Source organism: Pezoporus flaviventris, unplaced genomic scaffold, assembly GCF_033815535.1.
Source record: "Pezoporus flaviventris isolate CSIRO_AGI_PZ_B2104156 unplaced genomic scaffold, CSIRO_AGI_Pfla_v1 ptg000001l, whole genome shotgun sequence".
Classification (NCBI taxonomy): Eukaryota; Metazoa; Chordata; class Aves; order Psittaciformes; family Psittacidae; genus Pezoporus; species Pezoporus flaviventris.
Window position 1 is genome coordinate 38886333 of NW_026892549.1, and position 19644 is coordinate 38905976.

General features: G+C 43.6%; 3 protein-coding genes across 3 annotated transcripts; 1 reads left to right on the plus strand and 2 right to left on the minus strand.

Annotated features, from left to right (window-relative positions):
- Positions 1-1132: 1132 nt before the first annotated feature.
- LOC133269189 (cilia- and flagella- associated protein 210-like) lies at positions 1133-6931 on the minus strand. The gene is made up of 7 exons (XM_061453137.1): positions 6517-6931; positions 5539-5695; positions 4290-4429; positions 3807-3999; positions 3087-3251; positions 2410-2514; positions 1133-1548 (listed from the first exon to the last, which is right to left on the minus strand). The coding sequence occupies exons 1-6, from the start codon at positions 6612-6614 to the stop codon at positions 2413-2415; spliced, it is 855 nt and encodes a 284-aa protein (XP_061309121.1). The 5' UTR covers positions 6615-6931; the 3' UTR covers positions 1133-1548; positions 2410-2412.
- A 182-nt stretch (positions 6932-7113) lies between these two features.
- On the plus strand, positions 7114-18167 carry PHOSPHO2 (phosphatase, orphan 2). The gene is made up of 2 exons (XM_061453146.1): positions 7114-7143; positions 16301-18167. Exon 2 carries the CDS (start codon positions 16303-16305, stop codon positions 17026-17028), a length of 726 nt encoding a protein of 241 aa, XP_061309130.1. The 5' UTR covers positions 7114-7143; positions 16301-16302; the 3' UTR covers positions 17029-18167.
- On the minus strand, positions 8606-15326 carry LOC133269215 (cilia- and flagella- associated protein 210-like). Its single transcript, XM_061453193.1, has 9 exons — positions 15214-15326; positions 13615-13841; positions 13157-13330; positions 12875-13068; positions 11801-11957; positions 11113-11252; positions 10090-10282; positions 9599-9763; positions 8606-9104 (listed from the first exon to the last, which is right to left on the minus strand). The coding sequence occupies exons 1-9, from the start codon at positions 15266-15268 to the stop codon at positions 8844-8846; spliced, it is 1566 nt and encodes a 521-aa protein (XP_061309177.1). The 5' UTR covers positions 15269-15326; the 3' UTR covers positions 8606-8843.
- Positions 18168-19644: the final 1477 nt, after the last annotated feature.

A 19644-nucleotide genomic window follows, 5' to 3' on the forward strand; every position in this document is an offset into this window, starting at 1 on the left:
TGCTCCACTTCCAGAGTTGGGTGACAGGTTTGGAAAATATGCAGTTTGATTTTGAGGTCTCTTTCAGTCCCTCCAAGGGTTGTCTTGCACTTCTAAGGTCTTGGCTTTGTAGTAAGGCCAACACCTATTATGTTTCTCATCTGCTATAACTTCCTAAAGCAGCAGACCATCTGACAGGGTGCTTTGTTGAGCAAAAACAGTAATTGAAGTTTACCAGTAAAATAATTTCTCAAATAATATTCTGATTTTCTAGCTATTAATTAAAACTTAACCTAGCACTGAAGTCCACCACCATCTATGCATCTTTTAAATACCTCTGAGGATAGTGACTCAACTCCAACTATTAACTAATACAAGTAGTGATGCTAGGCATTAGATCAGAGGTACCTCTCAATTAGGAGATTATTCCAGGTCAGCAATTTTCCTTAGCTGCAGTTGATCTCCATGTATTTTGTTGCCATCTTTAAATGGTAGCTGAAAAGGACCTCTGATGGTCAGCTAGACGAACCTCCTGCCATACATGGGACATCTTTAAAGCCTTCACAAGTACTGATTCCACCACCTCCTGCTGAAGCAGGCTTTCATGTCTACTCAGCCTGTTGTCCCATGTCACAGCTTGTTATATCAGTCACCTGACTCTGCTAAGAAGAGTTTGGCTCTTTAAGGAGTCTTTTCATTGCTGGACTGATTCTCATCTATTTGCTGAATAGCTTCCTTTTGCTTGCACAAGGAGCTGTTCTCTCAGCCTATTTCCTCTACTCCTGTCATCTTCAACATACCATAAACAAACTGATTTTAGTCTTCTGTATTATTCCTGCAAGCAGCTTTCCAATTCTTGCCTTTCATGTTGGAAAACTGTAAAAGACAATGAAATGTTACTAAATGTTACTGAAAATTTTAGAACCTGGAGTATTTCTTCATGTTCTTAAAACCCTTGAAGATTTTTTTGCCAGCTTTTATAGAGGATTACTAACTAGAGCTTGTCATTTAAAGCAGACACACAAAGCATGCGCATCTCAGACTATGGAATAAAGTGATACCATGATTCATACTGGATTTTTTCCATGCTTAATTTGGGTAACTAAATCGGCATTTAGCCAATGTGCTTTAAAAAAAATACTCGCTTTAGGTGTACTGAAAGGAAGAGTTGTTTTCTGGTAGTTGATTTTGATATTTCTGTAGATGCTCACAATAAAAAGAGTATAAACCCCATGGAAGCAGGCTGTAGACTTCAAATGCAGACATACATAATCTGCAGAACAGGGCATTTCTTGAAGCAGAACAGGAAATCGGGCTGCAGTCCACCTTGGTTCTTGCTTCTGTAGAGGTAGACTAAAACCCATTTAACTCACCAATTGCATGGTCGTGAGCACGTGCAAATATGCACTTGAGGGTGCCTTTGGAGAGTTACCAAGCTCTGCAGGTTTCAGCACCACGTCTGCTGTTGTCAGTGCTTCTCAAGGCTCCAGCTTCTGTGATCAAAAGGCTTTAATAGAAGTTTTCATTCTTTCTGCTTGCTGAAAAAAGCTTGAAGTAGTAAAAGGAGCACTGGCTCAGAGAAGGGATATAAGTCTTTTGTTAGTGAACCAAGTAAATTTTTTGAGACAGTTTCACAAGTTAATTGCCATGTCTCTTTTTTTAAAATATGTAATTTAAAAAATACATTACTCCAAGATTATTGGAGAGAATTGTGTCTCTTTCAGTTGATAGTTCAGCAATGTTAGCATTTTAGTTTAGATCACAAGTTGAGTTGTTGAAACAAGTCTCTTGGTTGTTTCTACTTACTGTGCTTTGGTTCACATTACAGAGCGATCACAATCTGGATCCTTTTGGATGAAACTTAAATAGGAAGATGTGCTTCAAGCAGTGGCTAGAGCTATTCTAGGCAAAACCTCTGAAAAACACGCATCATGGGTGTAAAGTTCTCAGCAGCAACTTCCTCACTCTACAGACAAGCCCCTTATGGGCCACACTAACTGACATGGGTACTGGGAGCCAGTCAGCTCCCCCCCAGCCATGTCCTGCTGTCCAAAAACCTAGTAGCAGCCTAGGCCACAGCAGGATGGACTAACCAAGACAATTCCTGGTATGTGCTGGCTTGGAGGAGAGCTCTTGTCTCTGTCATCAGGCAGGGCTTTGAGGGGGCAACACAAGCCGTAACACTCCTGCACAATGCTCAGTCCCTGAGCAACCTTGAGGGCTCACATACGTTTGGCAGGAGGAATATGGAGAATCCTCTTATCAACTATCCTTCCCCCTGACCCCTGAGTTGTTTTGTAATACTACACATGTATACACTCCACCAATCTTGCAAGTTTGCTAGTTAAGAAGCCCAGGTCTTGGTCCCTCCTTAGAAGCTTGGAGAGAATAAAAATTAGATCCAGTAATGGCATTGAGTCAGTTACTCACTCTTTATCTCCAAAATGCTCGATCCTTGCAGAAAGCAGCTTCTCTCTGAGCATCGTAGTCCAAGTCATCTTGCTTTTCCTGCTGTTTTTTTGCCTGCTTTTCAGCCTGGTAAAGATAAGGGAGTAACGAAGCTTAGTATTTCTTTCGCAACTTAACTTTCCCTTAAAACTCAAGAGGATGAGCTTACAGGAGTTCTGAAGTAATGCTAGTTTATAGTTAGTTGATACTTGTCAAATATCATTCCTCTAAACTTCTTTCCCCTGCCATACCCCGCCATGAAAAAGGTAGACTGAATAGCTCAGTGACTGCTACTCTTTCCAGAAGATACAAAAGGAAAACAATGATATGGTTGGAAAAAATGACATAATGATATAGGACAGGATATGATCCATCATTGTTGATCTCTTTCTTATTACCAGCCCTCTCAGGTCATCCTCCCTGACCAGCACGGGCCAAGTCACCTTGGAAGAGGCTTCTGTTCCACTGCTCTGGGAGGAAGCTGGTCCCCAGCTTCAGCACCTGCAGTGCTTACAGGTAAAAACAAGCAAACAACAGAATACGCATATCACACCCACAGTAAGCTTGCTTTCTCTCTCCCGTCCAGGAAATCTAATCCTATGGCTTTAGAAGCGTGCTTCTGTCTGAAGGCATTGACAGGTTACAGCTCTTCTGTTTACCATTTGCTGGATCTGAAATTTCTGTACATCCATGCTGGCATCATGTTGTCTTTGTTTCATGTCTTTTTCCTTTTCCAGGTAGGTGTGATCTGCTGTCATCTGCTGATTACGATCTCTCTCACCCTCTGCTTTTTCTTCTTTCTCCTTCTCTACTTTCATCTTCATCTGTATTTTACAAAATACACAAAAAAGGATAGCCAAGGAGCTAGCCTGCTAAGCTGGAACTCATATCTTTTAGCAGAAGCAGCCCCGTATCAGCACTCTGATGAGCACGGTCATTGTGGCTGGCCAGTGTCCAAGCCCAGGGCTTTCAGCAGCCATGGCAGATATGCACTGAACAGAGAAGTGGGAGAGAGAGAGGGGCCAGGAAAGATGTCAGTAGCACTGATGGAGCATGCTGATGCAGGGCACCAGAGCCACCAGATGTGATCTGGGCCAGGCTCCTCAGCTGCAGTGCAGAATCTGGAAAAATGTCTGCACAAATTGCCAACAATTCTGGAGCCTTCTAACTTTTGAGAGAGGATCATCACATCTACTGCTTACACCTTCTTTAAGAAGTTCATTCTGAAACTACAGATGGTAAATTTGAGAGGCAGCTGCTAAGTGAGAACCTGCATGTGCCTCTCACTTGTTTTTCTAGAATCTATGCTGTTTCCAAAAGGTATTCAGAAGTACAAGTATATGACAGAAAAAGGATTAAGAACAGGCTAGGTTTCTTACCATGGTGGTTCTGTGTTCAGCAATAGCTTCAATGGCAGCCTTTTGTTTTGCTTCTTTCTCTTTGATTTTTATTTGGTATTCATCTTCTACTGCTGCAGCTCCTCTAGCAAGACGATCATCTTCAACCTTAAATGCCTCATTTATCTGCGCAGTTAGTTGTTCAAGAGCTTTGTCCTTATGCACCTGGATTGCCCTGCAGAAGAACATGAGCTACTGTAACATACCAGGATATCTGCTCAGTTTACCTGGGGCACTGCTCCTACCAAAGCCAGCAATCCCACCCCCAACAGCACCAATTACTACTGGAACTAGTAGTCTTTTTTTTTTTTCTGTACTTTCTATTTCTCCCTCAAGTTTTAATTACAGAAAGATTGCCTACATCACAAAGTTTCAATTTTGCTGATACAAAATTGAGTAACATTTGTTACAAAATAAAATTGCAAGTTTGAATCTTAATGCTGAAAAGTGTAGCCCTAGACCTACCTATTAGTCTCAGCAACTTTTTCTCTTGCCAGATCAGCCATCATTTCTTTTTCTTTAATATAAGCCTCAATCCGATCATCTTCATTGTCTTCTTTTTGTTTCTCTTCAGCTTTAATTGTTTTCTTTTCAGATACATACTCCTGTTTACATAGAAAACAGCCTTTATGTAGAATGAGATTTTGAAAACATAAACTGGGGGGGGGGGGGGGGGGGGGGGGGGGAATATAGCAAAGACTTCAGGCCTAACCTAATAAGAGTTCTTTGGTTGTAGCAGTGGTGAAGCTATAGAAAATTGTAACCCAAAGGTGGAGGAGCATTCTCATGACCTACTTACCACAAACTACTACAAGAGTAAAATCAGTGTCTGGTTGCAGCCCCATGGCACAGTATCTGTAAGTTATATTATTTCCTCTACTTTCCCGCTGGCTCCAACTGTACTGCTCCCATCCTGTGCATCAGTCACAGCACAGACTGAAGGCCTCAAACAGTAGGAGTCTGTAGAACCACTAAACTGTAAAGCACAAGGCATTTGTGCAGAATGCACAGTCATATAAAGAAATGGCAGTCATATACAGCTTCTATTGTGTATTAAAAGTGCAGAATTGGCAGTCATATACAGCTTTTATTGTGTATTAAAAGTTGGGAACAATTGAGGTAAAAGTTGTGTAACTGGGGTGAGAAGAGTATGGGGTGGGGGAGCAAGTGGGGTTTCAGTGGGAGTTGTCTCCTCTTACTCTCTCACAATCCAGTGAATCATCACAGTACCTCCACTTCTCCTTGCTCAAGCAGGCATGGGGAGGGAAATACTGGATGTGGTAAGGATGTCTTGACAGATTTTTCTAAACCTCTCCAGTCATAAAGGGAAAGACAAGTCAAAAAGATATTATGTTCAGTCTCAGACTAATTCCCTCTTCCCAACAAATGGCCTTAAAGAATGGGTACATGGAACCCATGAATTCAGTTCTCAAGTCAAGGACAATCTCCTTGATATCTATAGCAGACTTTTTCCATTTTAGAAAAGTCAATACTTAGGTGCCATAATACAACTTCCAAGAGGCCTTTCTCAAAGGCACAGAGGAAAGACATGGCTTGCGGCTGGCAGGGTAGGCATATGATCCACTGCTACTGAAGCTGTAAGCAAACCTCCTCTTGCCAGGAGGCCCATTTATTTGTGGGCCAAATGCAACAGCTTCACTCCAGGCAGCCAAGGTGAAACAAGCATTTTAAACTCTGACTTCCTGTTACTTACGTGATGCTGCCTCCGGCGTTCAACTTTTTCTTTCTCTTCCTTTTCTCTGTCTTTCTGAATTTCCAGTTGGTACAATTGGTTTGATAACTGTATTTGTTCCCCTTCTCTTTTGTCTTCTAGCTTGGCCAGATCTGCCTGATGTTTGTGCTCCTTTATTCTGAATTGGGAAAAAGTTGAATAAATGTGCTAGGGACTGCACAAAGTAATGAACAGGTGTGGATTCTGCACAGCTACAGGTATGTTTAACAGTAAGCCTTAATATTTTGAAGTGAAAGTAGAATGTCAGAGATTAAAAATAGAACCATGTTTTTTTCAAAGGCAGGTGCAAGTCCTTTGGCTAAAGCTCGGGTCTAGTGCAAGGGAGCTGGTTAAGCCTATACTAGCAAAAACAAGTATGACGTGTATAGCGACTCAAATAGTAGATATAATTTGGTTAGCCCGGTTTAATTGTCAGCCCACTCACTGTCACAAGCTGGGCCATTGTCAGCTAGCTGACTTCCAAGCAGTGCCACAGCACTGTGCAAGGCGTGGCCATGGTCATCAGCCGTGTCAGTAGGATCTGCGAGTGATTCTGGGCAGGGGGCATCGGCAGTAAGGAATTTTGCCTTAGAGAAACAAGCCGCTTGTTCTCATTGCCAGAATCTAGACAGTCTCTTTTAACTGACTAGGTCTGCCCCTGAAAGCAAGAGACGTTTGTGAAGCTGGAAAAACGGAGTTACGGAGGAACAAGGGGGTGACGAGTTTTCAGCCTGACGAGGGAGCGATGCTGAATCAAACAATGGTTTACGAGCAATGAGTCACCCGCTCCCGCCTCGGCTGGTGCAGGGTCGCCTCAGCCGCGTTGGCGCCAAAGCACTCGCCGCCTGTGCTGTGTGCCCCCCCGCCGCGGGCGGTGCAGGCGGGCCCCGGCAGCAGGGAGCTGGTTACGGGGTGATGCTTAACCCAGCCGCGCTCCCCTCTGCACGTCGCCGGACTCACTGCGCCAGCTGCTCCTGGGCCACCGCCCGCCGCGCCAAGTAGCGCCCGCGCTCCACCTCTGCCTCCCGCCGAGCAGCGTCCGGCCCGTCGCGGTCCATCCTCGGCTTTTCTCCGCTGCGGGTCGGCCCAGTGCCCGACTCTCCGGGAAGCGGTAGCGTCTGCTGAGAGAGAGCCGTATCCCTACCGACAGCCCGGTGTCCCGGGGAGTCGAGGCTCGCTCTTCCGCCCCCAGAGAGGGAACAAATGCGGCGGCCACCACCCTCCCCCGGCTCCGTGCCCGCGGGAGCTCCCAGCCCCGAGCCACCCTGCCCGGAGCTAAAGAGAGCAGCGTTACCTCACAGCACGAACAGCGGTGGGGACTGTGCCGCAGCTCTTATAGCAACACAGCGCCCCGCCCCGCCCGGAAGCTGCTGTCGGGCGTCAGCTGCTCCTTCAGGGAGGGGAGGCTCAGTTCAGCCTTTGAGGAGTTTCTTTCCCTTCCTTTCTTTCCTCCGGGCCGGGCACAAAAGCCGGCCCGACCAGCGGCGGTCACTGCAGAGGCCACGGCGCGACGCGACCTGTCCTGTCCTGTCCTGTCCTGTCCTGTCCTGTCCCGTCCCGTCCCGGGGCCGCCCTCGTCCGCAGCCGGTGCGTGAAACACCCGTTCCTTTGTACGGGCCCGTACCCGGTAAGAGGCTGCAACGTTCCGCTCTGCCTCCGCCTTTCCGCTCCGAGCTCGGCGGGTTTTCTTCCCGCCGGGTTGCCTCAGCTCTGCGCGGCAGGTGGTGCGGCGCTTTGGCTGGCTCTGTGGGCTGCCGCTCCCGCACGTAACACCCATCCAGTTAGGCCTGCCTGTAGCTGCGTGTTGGAGACTTGCCTTTATCCATTATCTGGACTCAGTAAGTGGCCCCTGGGCACTGTTTTCCCTAAGGAAAACCCCTGGGAGCTGGATGAGGGGGTCTCTCCTCCCCCTCCTTCGACAAGTTCCTTCCTTGCCCTGCCTGGAAGAGACTCCTCGAGGGAGGAGGTGGCTGCTGCTCTGGGGAAGGAGTACATTCATCTTACATCCAGATGTTTTACACTGTAGGGGAGGCAAAACTAGCTTTGCTTGGCCCTCAGCTTGCAGGAGGGAACTCACCCGGTATAGCCTCATGTCTTGCTCAAGTCCTGTGCTTCCTTCAAAGCCTGTTGCTACTGAAACCAGGCTCACGAAAGACCTGTTTCCAAGTTGAAATATTGTCAAGCATCCTTTCTGTAAAACCAGTTTCAGGTTTGTTGTTTGTTTGTGTTTCTGTTTTTTTTCTAGAACTTGCATAATTTTCTAGTTTGTCCAGCAGAGATGGGCAGCTGGAAGGCTGGGACAGAAGCTTGTGTGCAACAAAACAAAGCTTCAGGTTTCTTGGGTTTTGTTTCCAGTGAAACCCAGAATAGGGGGATACCCTATTTAGACTCCAGGTCATTACACAAAAGTCATTACAGGAAACCTTAACCCTGTCCAAGGCAGGAACATGATGGTAAAATTTTGGCAAAGAAACTAAGCTTAAGGAGTGAGATGTGTGGGTGATTTGGGTGTTGGAGAGTAAATCAGATGAAGAATCTGAGAAGCAATTTCAGGTCAGATCTATTTACCACAGCTTGAATCAGTCTCTTTAAAGGAACAGTTCAATGATATTGTCTCTCATTGCCATGCTGTTTTTGTAGCAGCTATTGAGAGTTACATTGGGACCTATATTTGTTTCCTAGGTGACCTCTTAAGGGCTGTGATCAAATCACATTCTATTTTCATAGAAATATAACTCATTTATAGTGGAACATTTGTTTTACAGAGGTAGTTGCAAAATTATGTAAAAACTGCAGTACTGTTCTGACTTTCACGTGTATAAGGTTGTTTTTTCTTCCTCTGATGATTGTGGAAAGTATGGGGAATACTTAACTGGAAGTAAGCTAGTGAAAAATGTGAACTTTTGCACTGGGAATTTGTATTGCAGGCCTGAAAAACCTGGGACAGTGAGTTTTTAGAACAGTGAATAATAAAAATATAACAGTAATAGTGAGATTTTGGCTGGAATGGGTTACATGGATGGTCAATTATATATCATGCATTCCTGCCTCAAGTTTAATAAACTAACTTATATTTTTGAGAATATGACCAGTTCTCAGGCAATATCTTTTTGTTTTTCAAATAGACTTTGTGATTCACAGTATATAATAGATGCAGTTTAACTCTGCCTGTAAGGTTCAAAAAGACATTTTTTAACCACATGAAAACTGCTTCTGCCCTTCCCTGCTAGATAGTCTCTGTATTACTTCATGTTTTTAACTTCTTGTGCAGTAGTACATCTGCAAGGTTACTGGGTCCCAGCACCATCCTGTGCTTGAAAACCATTTGATCCTTCTTCTCTGGAAAATGGCTTGAGTCCAAGTCCTCTTACATCTTTGTATGCTTTCAGAAGAGGATAAAGATGATGTGTAGTCTTGGCCTCTGATTCAATTACTTGCTTTGCATAGCTCTGAAATTCCTGCTCTTTACAGAGAGCAATAAACTCTGTCTGAGCATTGTAGTCCAAGTCTGCTTGCTTTTCCTGCTGTTTTCTTGCCTGCTTTTCAGCCTGATGAAGAAAAGGGAATAACAAAGCTTAGTATTTCTTTCACAACATAACTGTCCCTTAAAACTTAAATGTATTAGGAGATGTGGTGATGTTAGTTGATACTTGTCAGATATAATCTTTCCCCACTCTTCTCCCCTGCCGCATCCCCTCAAAAATGGTACATTAGATAGCTGAGTGAACATCAGCATTAATTGTTGCTCTTTGGTGACCTGCCCAGAAAATACAAGAGGACAGCAGTAGTACATAATGGCACAGTGCAGGAGGTAATCTGTGACTGTAAACCGACCTTGACTTGTGCCACTGCTGAGAGGAGGCTACTCTGTGTATGCAGAGCATAATTGATTTAAGAAAACCAAACCCAACAAACACACACCCCCTCATGCCCCCCCCCCCCCCAACCAAAAGACAGTAAGCTTCCATTCTTCCTCTCAGGTAGGAGCTAGTGCTGTTGGTTTAGATGCATGTTTCTTTCAGGTTACATCTCTTCTGTTTACCATTTGCTGGATCTGAAATTTCTGTACTTCCATACTGGCATCACGTTGTCTTTTTTTCTTGTCTTTTTCCTTTTCCAGGTAAATGTGGTAATTTTCCATTATTTTATTATATTCTTTTTTACTCTCTGCTTTTTCTTCTTTCTCCTTGTCCGCTTTCATCTTCATCTGTATTTTACAAAATACACAAAAAAGGATAGCCAAGGAGCTAGCCTGCTAAGCTGGAACTCATATCTTTTAGCAGAAGCAGCCCCATATCAGCGCTCTGATGAGCATGGTCATTGTGGCTGGCCAGTGTCCAAACCCAGGGCTTTCAGCAGCCATGGCAGATATGCACTGAACAGTGAAGTGGGAGAGGGAGAGAGAAGGCCAGGAAAGATGTCAGTGGCCCTGGTGGAGCATGCTGATGCAGGGCACTAAAGCCACCAGAGGTGACCTGGGCCAGGCTCCTTGGTTGAGGTAAAGCAGGAATAAGAACAGGCTAGGTTTCTTACCGCAGTGGCTCTGTATTCAGCAATAGATTCAGTTGCAGCCTTTTGCTTCTTTGCCTCTTTGTCTCTGCGTTTTTTTTCTTCTTCAGCTTTTTTTGCAGTGTCTCTAGCAAGATGACCATCTTCCTTCTTTAATGTCTCAGCCATTTGTAAAGCTAATTGTTTAACAATTTTGTCCTGACGTTCCTGCGCTTGTCTGCAGAAGAATATGAGCTACCATAACATACCAGGATACATACCTTGGCCTACCTGAAGCACTACTGATACCAAACTCAGGTGTTCTGCTTCTAGTTTTCTCTCCTCTTGCCACACAGTCTACCCCAACCCACCCAACTCCTCAATCTCCAGTGTTCCTCCTGTTTCTTTGTTTTTAATTGTCTGCTTTAATAAATATTCCCTGTATTCTTGTAACACTAGCTTTCTGCTGCAGTAATGAGTTGGATCATGCAGTGGAGAGTCTGCCTAGCATTTTGCCATGAGGGGAGAAATGCTGGGTCTATTGGCCCAAAATGAGAAAAGAAGGAAAGTCTTAGATCATCTCAATGGTATCATCATGCTGTCCCTGTATTGATAAATGACCTTCCCTTAATAATAACCCAATGTAATTAATTAATACAGGTGCCTAGTTAAGAAGTCAATTATTTTTCATGATCTGGTTCAGGGAAATATAGCTTATGCTCAAAAATACTTTTGTTGAGGATTTTAATTGTCTTTAGTTGTTGAGGAGGTGGAGGCTTGGCAGGTGACATGGAAAATCACTAATCCCAACACACTGGTGTTGAGCTTTGTACTTCTGTATGTCTTTGTACTTTGAAGGGCGGAAAGATCGCTTCCCCCGCCTCCCCCCCCTTACTAAGGAACCCGTGACAGAATTTCCTTTTTCTCCCAAATTTCCTACCCTCTCTATCATAATTTAATTTTTAGAATAACTGTGGATTGTGTTATATCATCAGCCTGAAAGATTTGAAAATGGCTACAGTATGATTTTTAGTTTATTTGCAATTAATACTCTATTTTTGTACCTACCTACGCAATTCAGCTTTTTTCTCTTTTGTCATCTTGGCGATAATCTGCTTTGCTTTAAAATGAGCTTCGATCCGAGCATCTTCTTCCATTTGTTTTTGTTTCTCTACTGCTTTGATTATTTTCTGGTCAGCTACATGCTCCTGCAGGGGCAAAACGGTCCTGATGTAACGGGGAAAGTTGAGAAAATCTGGGCCTAGGGTAGCAGCTTAAAAGAATCACTCCCAATTCTCTTTTTCTGCGTTTGTTTCAAAAAAGAGAGGGAATAGTTTCTCAGTACCTTCATTCCTGCCTCCCTGTTCATACATGAAGAGAAGATAGTAGATATGAGTAAGGAGAAGGGGAACTGAGCATTGACCAGCTGCTTCTCCAGCCCATTACATAGACAAATTGCTATGCAATGCAGTGAGCATTATCCCTTGTTTCCCTTCACACACATGGGAGAGGGGGATGTTGAGAGGAATGGGACTGTGCAACCCCCACCAGTACATGCAAGAGGCCTTTCTCAAAGGCACAGAGGAAAGACACAGCTTGCAGCTGGCAAGGTAGGCATATGATCCACTGCTACTGAAGCTGTAAGCAAACCTCCTCTTGCCAGGAGGCCCATTTATTTGTGGGCCAAATGCAACAGCTTCACTCCAGGCAGCCAAGGTGAAACAAGCATTTTAAACTCTGACTTCCTGTTACTTACGTGATGCTGCCTCCGGCGTTCAGCTTTCTCTTTCTGTTCCTTTTCTCTGTCTTTCTGAATTTCCAGTTGGTACAATTGGTTTGATAACTGTATTTGTTCCCCTTCTCTTTTGTCTTCTAGCTTGGCCAGATCTGCCTGACGTTTGCGCTCCTTTATTCTGAATTGGGAAAAATAAATAAATAAATGTGCTAGGGACTGCACAAAGTATGAACGGATGTGGATTCTGCATAACCATAGGTACCTTGCACAGAAGAATGTGATACTTTAAATTGAAGATGGGTGGAATATCAGAGGTGAAAAATGGCATCATTTTTTGTAATGGTAGCCCTAGATCCTTTGACGAGAAATTGGGTACATGGTGTGCTCACAGTTTGCAATCTTTTATCTGGATGACTCGTTAGCACCATTGCATTTATAATGTTCTGGCCTCTCTCTGCAGCATCCTCAGTCACAAGAGTTCTCCAGTAAGTCCCACTGTATCTGTGTTTCTCTCCCTGGTCATGCAGGCAATAGCTTAAGCTGGTAGTGTTCGATAAGAAGTTCTGCAAGGATTCATGTGTTGGACCTGGAATATGTGAGACCAGTCTTTGAACCCTTCCTCTGCCTCAGGGAATTTGACTCCTATCAGATCACCAGGGCCAGATGTCTGTAAATACTCCTGGGGACTCCTTCATTAAGGTATCTGGAAGAGCCCCACAGAAAGAATGGAGATGGCAATGATGTTCTCTTGATGCCGGTGGAGGTGGCAGTGATGTGTTCTCTTGATGCATTCTCCGGACTCCAGTTATGGGTGAATGGAAAATCTGGTTTAACCATTTTTGGAACTGAAACTGAGTTCAAATACACTTTCAGTGACAACTTTTGAGTAGTGATTTGTCTAAAACCTATTGAAGCCCGCTAGACTGTTTACATGTAGGCTGTTGGCAAGTAAAAGAGTGCAATATCACAGCTTTTCCCATTTGTGCAAGGTCCTTTGTGGCACCCTGGATTCAGTAAGTTTCTGCAAAAACTTTGTATAATGTATTTGTGAGAAGAGTAAATAACAACTTAGGGTAACTTTTGATTATTACTTACTGTTCCAGCTGATCTCTGCGTAGTGCCTGTTCATTCATGTAACGCCGACGTGCCTCTTCTTGATCCCTGAAATTAGCTTCTTTATATTCATGTTCCTTTTCTTCATCCTTCTTTTTGTTAGCATCTGACTTTAACTTTTTAAATTCAACTTGAGCATCTCTTTCTTTTAGGACTTTGGTAAGTAGAAGTGCACTCTGCAAGAGAACATTTAGAATAATTTGCATGTTCAGCAGTGTTTAAAGACGTTCAGTACAACTTGAATTTGAAAACCTGTCAACACACATGAAGCCCTTTAATTCTTTCGTTCTGATAGCTTAGGTAGGTTTTTGCACGATCAATAGCCTCCTTCCGTTTTGCTGCTTGGAACTTTGCTTCTTCCAAATCAATTAACTTTCTTTCTTCTTCTTCCCTTTCTTCACGTAATTTTCTGGCTTTTAGTTTCCGTTGTGCCATGCCCTATATTGCAGATAAAATTAGAATTAGAAATCACATCTAAAGCCCATGGATTAAAAATGTATAAACCATTCTGAAGGTGAGATACTCAGTGTTTTGGGTTTTTATTAATTTTGTATTTTACCTTTTGATTAAAAAAAAGTTGATATTAGAAGTTAAATATATTTAATTGTCTTTAGTTAAAATATTTATATTTTAAAAGCAAATGTTAAAGGGAGTGCAGCTAGCAATATTACTATGAGTGGCTTTGCATATATGATTTGTTTACAAATGTGTGTTGTACTTGCCATACAGGTATTAGGCCAGTCTTTTACAGCAGCTTTGGAGCGTAAATGCATTTCTTCCCGTTCTTTCTTCTCGGCGAGGATGACTGCAGCTTCTCTGGTTCTGCTGCCAAGGCTGTCCTGAAGCCTTTCCCATTCTGCCTTTGGCAATATAATTACCTGATGAAGATCTATTCCATTTGGAAGAAAAAAGCCATCTAGAGTGTCATTTTCTTCCAAATGGTGTGGTGCTGTGCAGAGGGAAGAAAAGATAGGTTACTTGGTATCAGAAAATCCTATATTCAAACCTGTCACAGGATTTGAATTCTTTCATAGCAACAATAGCAAGATATCCTTAGTATTAATTACTCTCCTGTCGTGGTTTAAACCCAGTCAGGTAATTCGTTCGCTCACTTCCCCCCCTTTCTTGCCCTCCCCCTGCTCTCGGAGGGATGGAGAGGAGAATTGAAAAGAATGCAACTCCCACGGGTTGAGATAAGAACAGTTTAGTAACTAAGGTATAACACAAATCACTACTGCTACCACCAATGATAATAATGATAAAGGAAATAACAAGGGAACAGAATACAACACCTCAGCACCAGCCGACCAATAACTCGCCCCCCAAGCCCGACCAAGCTCCGACCGATACCTCCTCCAACCCTGCAGTCTCCCAGCCCTTCCGGCTAACTCCCAGTTACATCCTGGGCATGACGTGCTGTGGTATGGAATACCTCTTTGGTCAGTTTGGGTCAGGTGTCCTGTCTCTGCTTCCTCCCGGCTTCCCCTCCTCCCTGGCAGAGCATGAGGCTCACAAAGTCCTTGGCCAAACCAAAACATCTCTATCAGCTCTGTTCCCGAGCCGAAAGTCAAAACACTGCACTGCACCAGCTACCAAGGAGGAGAAACATGACTGCTACTGCTGAACCCAGGACATCTCCCCATCTCTGTACCCCAGAGGTAAGACAGGGTATCTGTAGTCTAACTACAGCTAGTGCATGTGCTTGGGCTGTGGCACTGACTTAACTGTTGTATGTCCCCTTGTCTCTTTGTCTTGTGGTAACTTACATTAGGTTTTGTGAAATGCCTTTCAAACTATCACCAGTATTGTTAAAGGAAATGGCACTCTGTATGGAGTAGCATCCTGTTAGAAGTTCTTGTTCATCTGGTTTGCAGCAGACTGAAATGCTGTTTCAAATGTAAGGAGGCTTTCAGTGATACTGACATCAAAGGCTATTTTTCAGATGCAATTGCTAATCAGTTTGCCCCATGATAGGGACCAGGCAAGGCCTTCTCTCTCTGTCTTAGGTGAAAGCAGCTAAACTTGTACACTGAAAAGGCTGCTCCCTGCATGTAAGGAACTGCCAGGTGCCTAGTTCTTGAACTCCAGCCCTGGATGACACTGTACCTCCACTGGTTTCAGGGTAGTTCTTTCTAGTCAATTCTTAAGGAGAAACAGCCTGTCTTGCTGTCTGCAGCTGTGAGAGTGGGTGGTTTGGACAAGGAGACAGGAACACCCCTACAGCCGCCCGGAGCCGTGTATAGCCGGCTGTGGCTACGGGCTCGGCAGTGCCCCCCCCACCCCCCGCCGGTGCTGAGTCCCAGCAGGAGAGCCCCACTCACGGGCGAGCTGCTGCTGGTGCCGCCTCCCGCGGGAGAGCCTGGGCCCCGGCGCCATGGCCCCGAGCTTCGGCGAGCCGCCTGTGGACGCGCGCTGTTGCCGGGCAACCCGGCGGCAGGGGAGTCATGTGATGGCGTGGGGTTGAGGCACGTGACTCGCGGCGGCCGGGCTTCAGGCGGAGGGAGGCGGTCGCGGCGAGCGCGGAGGTGGGTCGGTGGCAGTGCGGTTGTCGGGCGGTAACGGCTCGGCGCAGGTTTGCCGGCTCTGGCCCTTTCCCTCAGGGCTGTCGGTCTGCTGCCCAGCTCCCCCAGCGCCCCGGCCAGCCCAGCCCCGCCGCCGCGGCTGCTGAGCTTTAGTCCTCGGCCGGGCGGTTGGCTTATGTGGCGGCGCGGCCTGCTGGCAGGGAGCTGGCCTAATAGGACTCCTTGGGCTGAGGCGGCGGTGCCCATGTAGGGAACGGCGTTAAGTTCCAGCTGAGGTGTCTCCTGTTCCCAGGGGTTTCCGTAACCCATAGGTGCGCTGCAGGTACTGAAGTTGTAGGACAAGAGCAAGCGAACTTCATGTGTTTGTTTGATTTCCAGATTCCCAAATGTCAGTATGTCTTTATGTTGGCTGGTTTGATGCGACATGTCATGGTTAAAAAAACTGGCTACATCTGTTCAGTAGCAGTTTCCTTTTGAAATACTTGTGAAGGTGTTTTGCTAGGAAAATCCCAGTTTGGGTGTGTTGGCAAGTGCTGATGGAGAAACAACTGATTAGTCAAACTGATGGTGCATGTGTACTGCAAGATTGGTTCTATGTTAGCAAATATGCAGCATGAGTTTAGATACTTTCACTAATTTAAACAAGCTTGATACTGACCTAGAACTTTGATCTTTACAGACTGTTTTTTTTTTAGCTTCAGCAAAACTTCCCATAGCTGTAGTGGCCATAAATAGTTTACTTTGTTTAGATATTTGTCCTCATTTTCTTGAAACAGATTTTTTCCTCTTCTGAGCACAAGTTCAGGGTAGGAATTCAGTACTTTTATTTATATAAATAATTGTCTTTTTTTTTTGTTTGTTTGTTTTGGAAACTATTTTCTGACAGCAATGAAATTTCTGTTGGCTTTTGATTTTGACCATACAATCATAGATGAAAATAGCGATACTTGGATTGTGAAATGTGCTCCTGAGAAAAAGCTTCCTAATGGATTAAGAAACTCCTACCGACCAGGACGATGGACAGAATATATGGGCAGAGTCTTTGTCTACTTGGGAGACAATGGCATCAAAGAAGATGTAATGAAAAAAACTATGACAACAATCCCTTTCACTGCAGGAATGGTAGATCTTCTGGGGTTTATTGGCAAGAACAAGGAGTTATTTGACTGCATAATTGTTTCAGATTCTAATACAGTATTTATTGACTGGATTTTGAAAGCTGCTGACTTCCATAAAGTGTTTGATGAAGTGTTTACAAACCCTGCAGCATTCAGCAGTACTGGCTACCTGACTGTACAGGACTTCCACGCTCACCATTGTGCAAAGTGCCCTAAAAACCTTTGCAAAAGGGAAGTTTTAAAAGAATTTCTAGATAAACAGTTGGAGCAAGGAATAACTTACACACAAATTGTATATATAGGTGATGGTGGGAATGACTTATGTCCGGTAATGTTTTTGAAGAAGGGTGATATTGCTATGCCCAGGCAGGGCTATACCTTGGAGAAAAAGATTTCTCAATTGGCCCAAAATCTCAGTCCTGTGGAGTGTTCTGTTCTGGCTTGGTCTTCTGCTGTTGACATTATGTCTTACTTGAAACTGCTTATAAAGGAATAATTCAAATGATAAAAGGAAACTAATGCAATTATATTTAATCTTCCTCAGAGAAAAAAAAACTGAATGCGTATAAAACCACAAAATTGTAACATTGGGCTGTTACCTGAACATATCTTTTTAAGCACAATATAAAGCTGTTTATGTTTAATCTTGGCCATAGTGGGAAAGTGAAGTTAAAATGGCTTTCTGACATAGTACACCTTCCAACGTAAGTGGAAAAAGGGGCTTGCAAGAGAAACTGCCATTATTCTTAGTCTTCCCCCTCCCCCCAGGCCTTTACCAAAAAAGTAACTGACCTTTTCTGTCCCACATGCATAGGGGAAGAAGTAGGATTAGTGCACAAAATAAGTTCTTTACTTACAAAACATTCGGTGCCAGGAGCATGGTTCTGGAACTGTTGGCTTTTACATCCCTTCGATCAGGATAAATACTCAATTTTGTAAATTATTTGGTATGCTTGTAATCTTGTTTGATCTGAAGATGCATTTATATTTTCAATATACTAAATATTTTACCCAGCAAAATTACTTTTTAATAATTTATCTTTTATTGTAAAGACAATTAAAAGTTACTGTCACTGACAAAAGCAATGCACCTCATTTGTGTAATGTGCTCTGGCCTGTGTATCATCAGGCACCTGTTCTTTGAAAGTGTACAGCGTACACCAGTGTAGGTGTCAGTCTTTGGATAATACCTTCATTTTTTTTGTCAGTCAGACCCCTTTTCTTCTGGAGAGCAGTAGTGATGTTACTGCTCTGTTTAAAGAAAAGTCACTCTCCCATTCCCTTGCCTGCAGCCCTGACGGTGTGCTGCTGCCACTCCTTATAGAGCTAATACCAGTTTGAACTGCTGTGCGGACACCTTTGAGACAGCTTGGTGCTTTCTTCTTGTTAGGCTTCTGCTGCAATGCACAGGCCCATAAATGGTGCACGTGTATACATGTTTACATTGACTTTTGCCTATACGCTGTCATCCATATAGTATAATCCTCTTTTAACTTTGTAACAGGATTGTTCTGCCTTGAAGTAGTTTAAGGAATCATTTGTGAATATGCGATCTTTCTATCACTCACAGTGAGATGAGTCTCAAGAGTTGGGCCATGTGTATAGAGATATTAAAAAAAAAGTCTCATTAAAGTTAAATAACGTATTTTATGCCAAATGTTTTCCTTCTTACAGTCCCACAGAAGGTCCAAAATGATAATGTAGTGTGCTATTGAACTGATACCTGTTCTAGCTTAAATGCCCTAAGCTTAAGTGCCTTAATAACTGAGAAACAGTTTTGCAGCACTTTGGTTGCAGATGTCTGAGGTGTAGCTCAGCAGCCTGCAGTTGCTGTGGCTCTCTTCCCCTGTTTTGTGTGCAGCACTGTTCTTGTTTTCTTCCTGACATTTGGTACTGTCATTGCCTTCTTTTTCTCAGTTGAAGACTTTTAGGAGTTGTCTTGCCTGTTTTCAGGCTGACAGTGTATATAATTTCCTATGAATACTTACTTGTAAATGGTCCTGTTTTTATCCCATCACCTATTTCAATGAATTGTAAAAGGTTACTTTGAATTCTCTGTTGTCTACAATGTCCAGATTAATATAGTTGAATTCTCAGGAGTGTTTCTTTAGTGATGGATATTTGGTAGATGCCTAAGATATTTGTATTGGTGATCTTACTCTATTGTCTTGTGCAAGGGCAGGAAGACAGCATCTGAAGAACTGGTAGGTCTCAAGCTGTAGCAGGTTTAAACTGTCTGATTTCCAGGCCATACAAAAGAATGGTAATGGCTGTTGTATAGTACAGCTTGGTATGGTTTCTTTTTTCTTTTAAGGTCTGTGTTTCCTTCATTCCAGGTGTGCTGCTGAATGTTCCATGTCTTGTGTCTGTTTCTTCTGTGCTTTTCAGAACTTGGTCGTGAGACAGCTTGCTTTCAGTTTGTGCACAGATCTTAGTTACTTACTTATAACATAAAAACAAACATAAACCACACATAAAACAAACATAAAACATTTACAAGTAATTTTTCAGCTTTTTCACTCACTTCATATTAACTGTTGTTCTTTTAGCTTTAAGTAACCTGCTTTGTAGTTTGTGTTGAGAGTGAGAAATTCATCTTCATGCTCAAAAAGGGGTGCTTTTGATGAAAGAACTGATGCAGGAGTTGAGAGTAGATTAAGCAGTCTATTTGAAATATTGGCAATTATGATTTAATAACTTCAAGTAGAGGATTGAGCTGATGCTGTTTTCCAGACAAAGTGCATGTTGGAGACAGAAGAAATTTTTCAATTCCAGTAGGTAGACCATTAAGGTATTAATGTGAGGTCTTTTTGTTCCTCTTAATTGAAGAGAGAACTTTTCAGAAGTACTACAATTACCAATTTTTTTCCACATTTGGATAAAAGGGAGGGGAGATGAGGATCTTCAAATGATGAAGCTGGTTTAAGCTGGTAACCCAGCCAAAAAAGAAAGGGAAAAGCTCCTTGAAGGGACACATGTGCAGTACTAAGTGTTGCTGACCACAAGACTTGCTTGTTCAGCACAGTTAAATCGATGTACCCTCTGGGAGGGAGATGATTAGGTAAGGATGTTATGAAAATAAATGCATAAGGGAATGTGTATGTGTATGGGA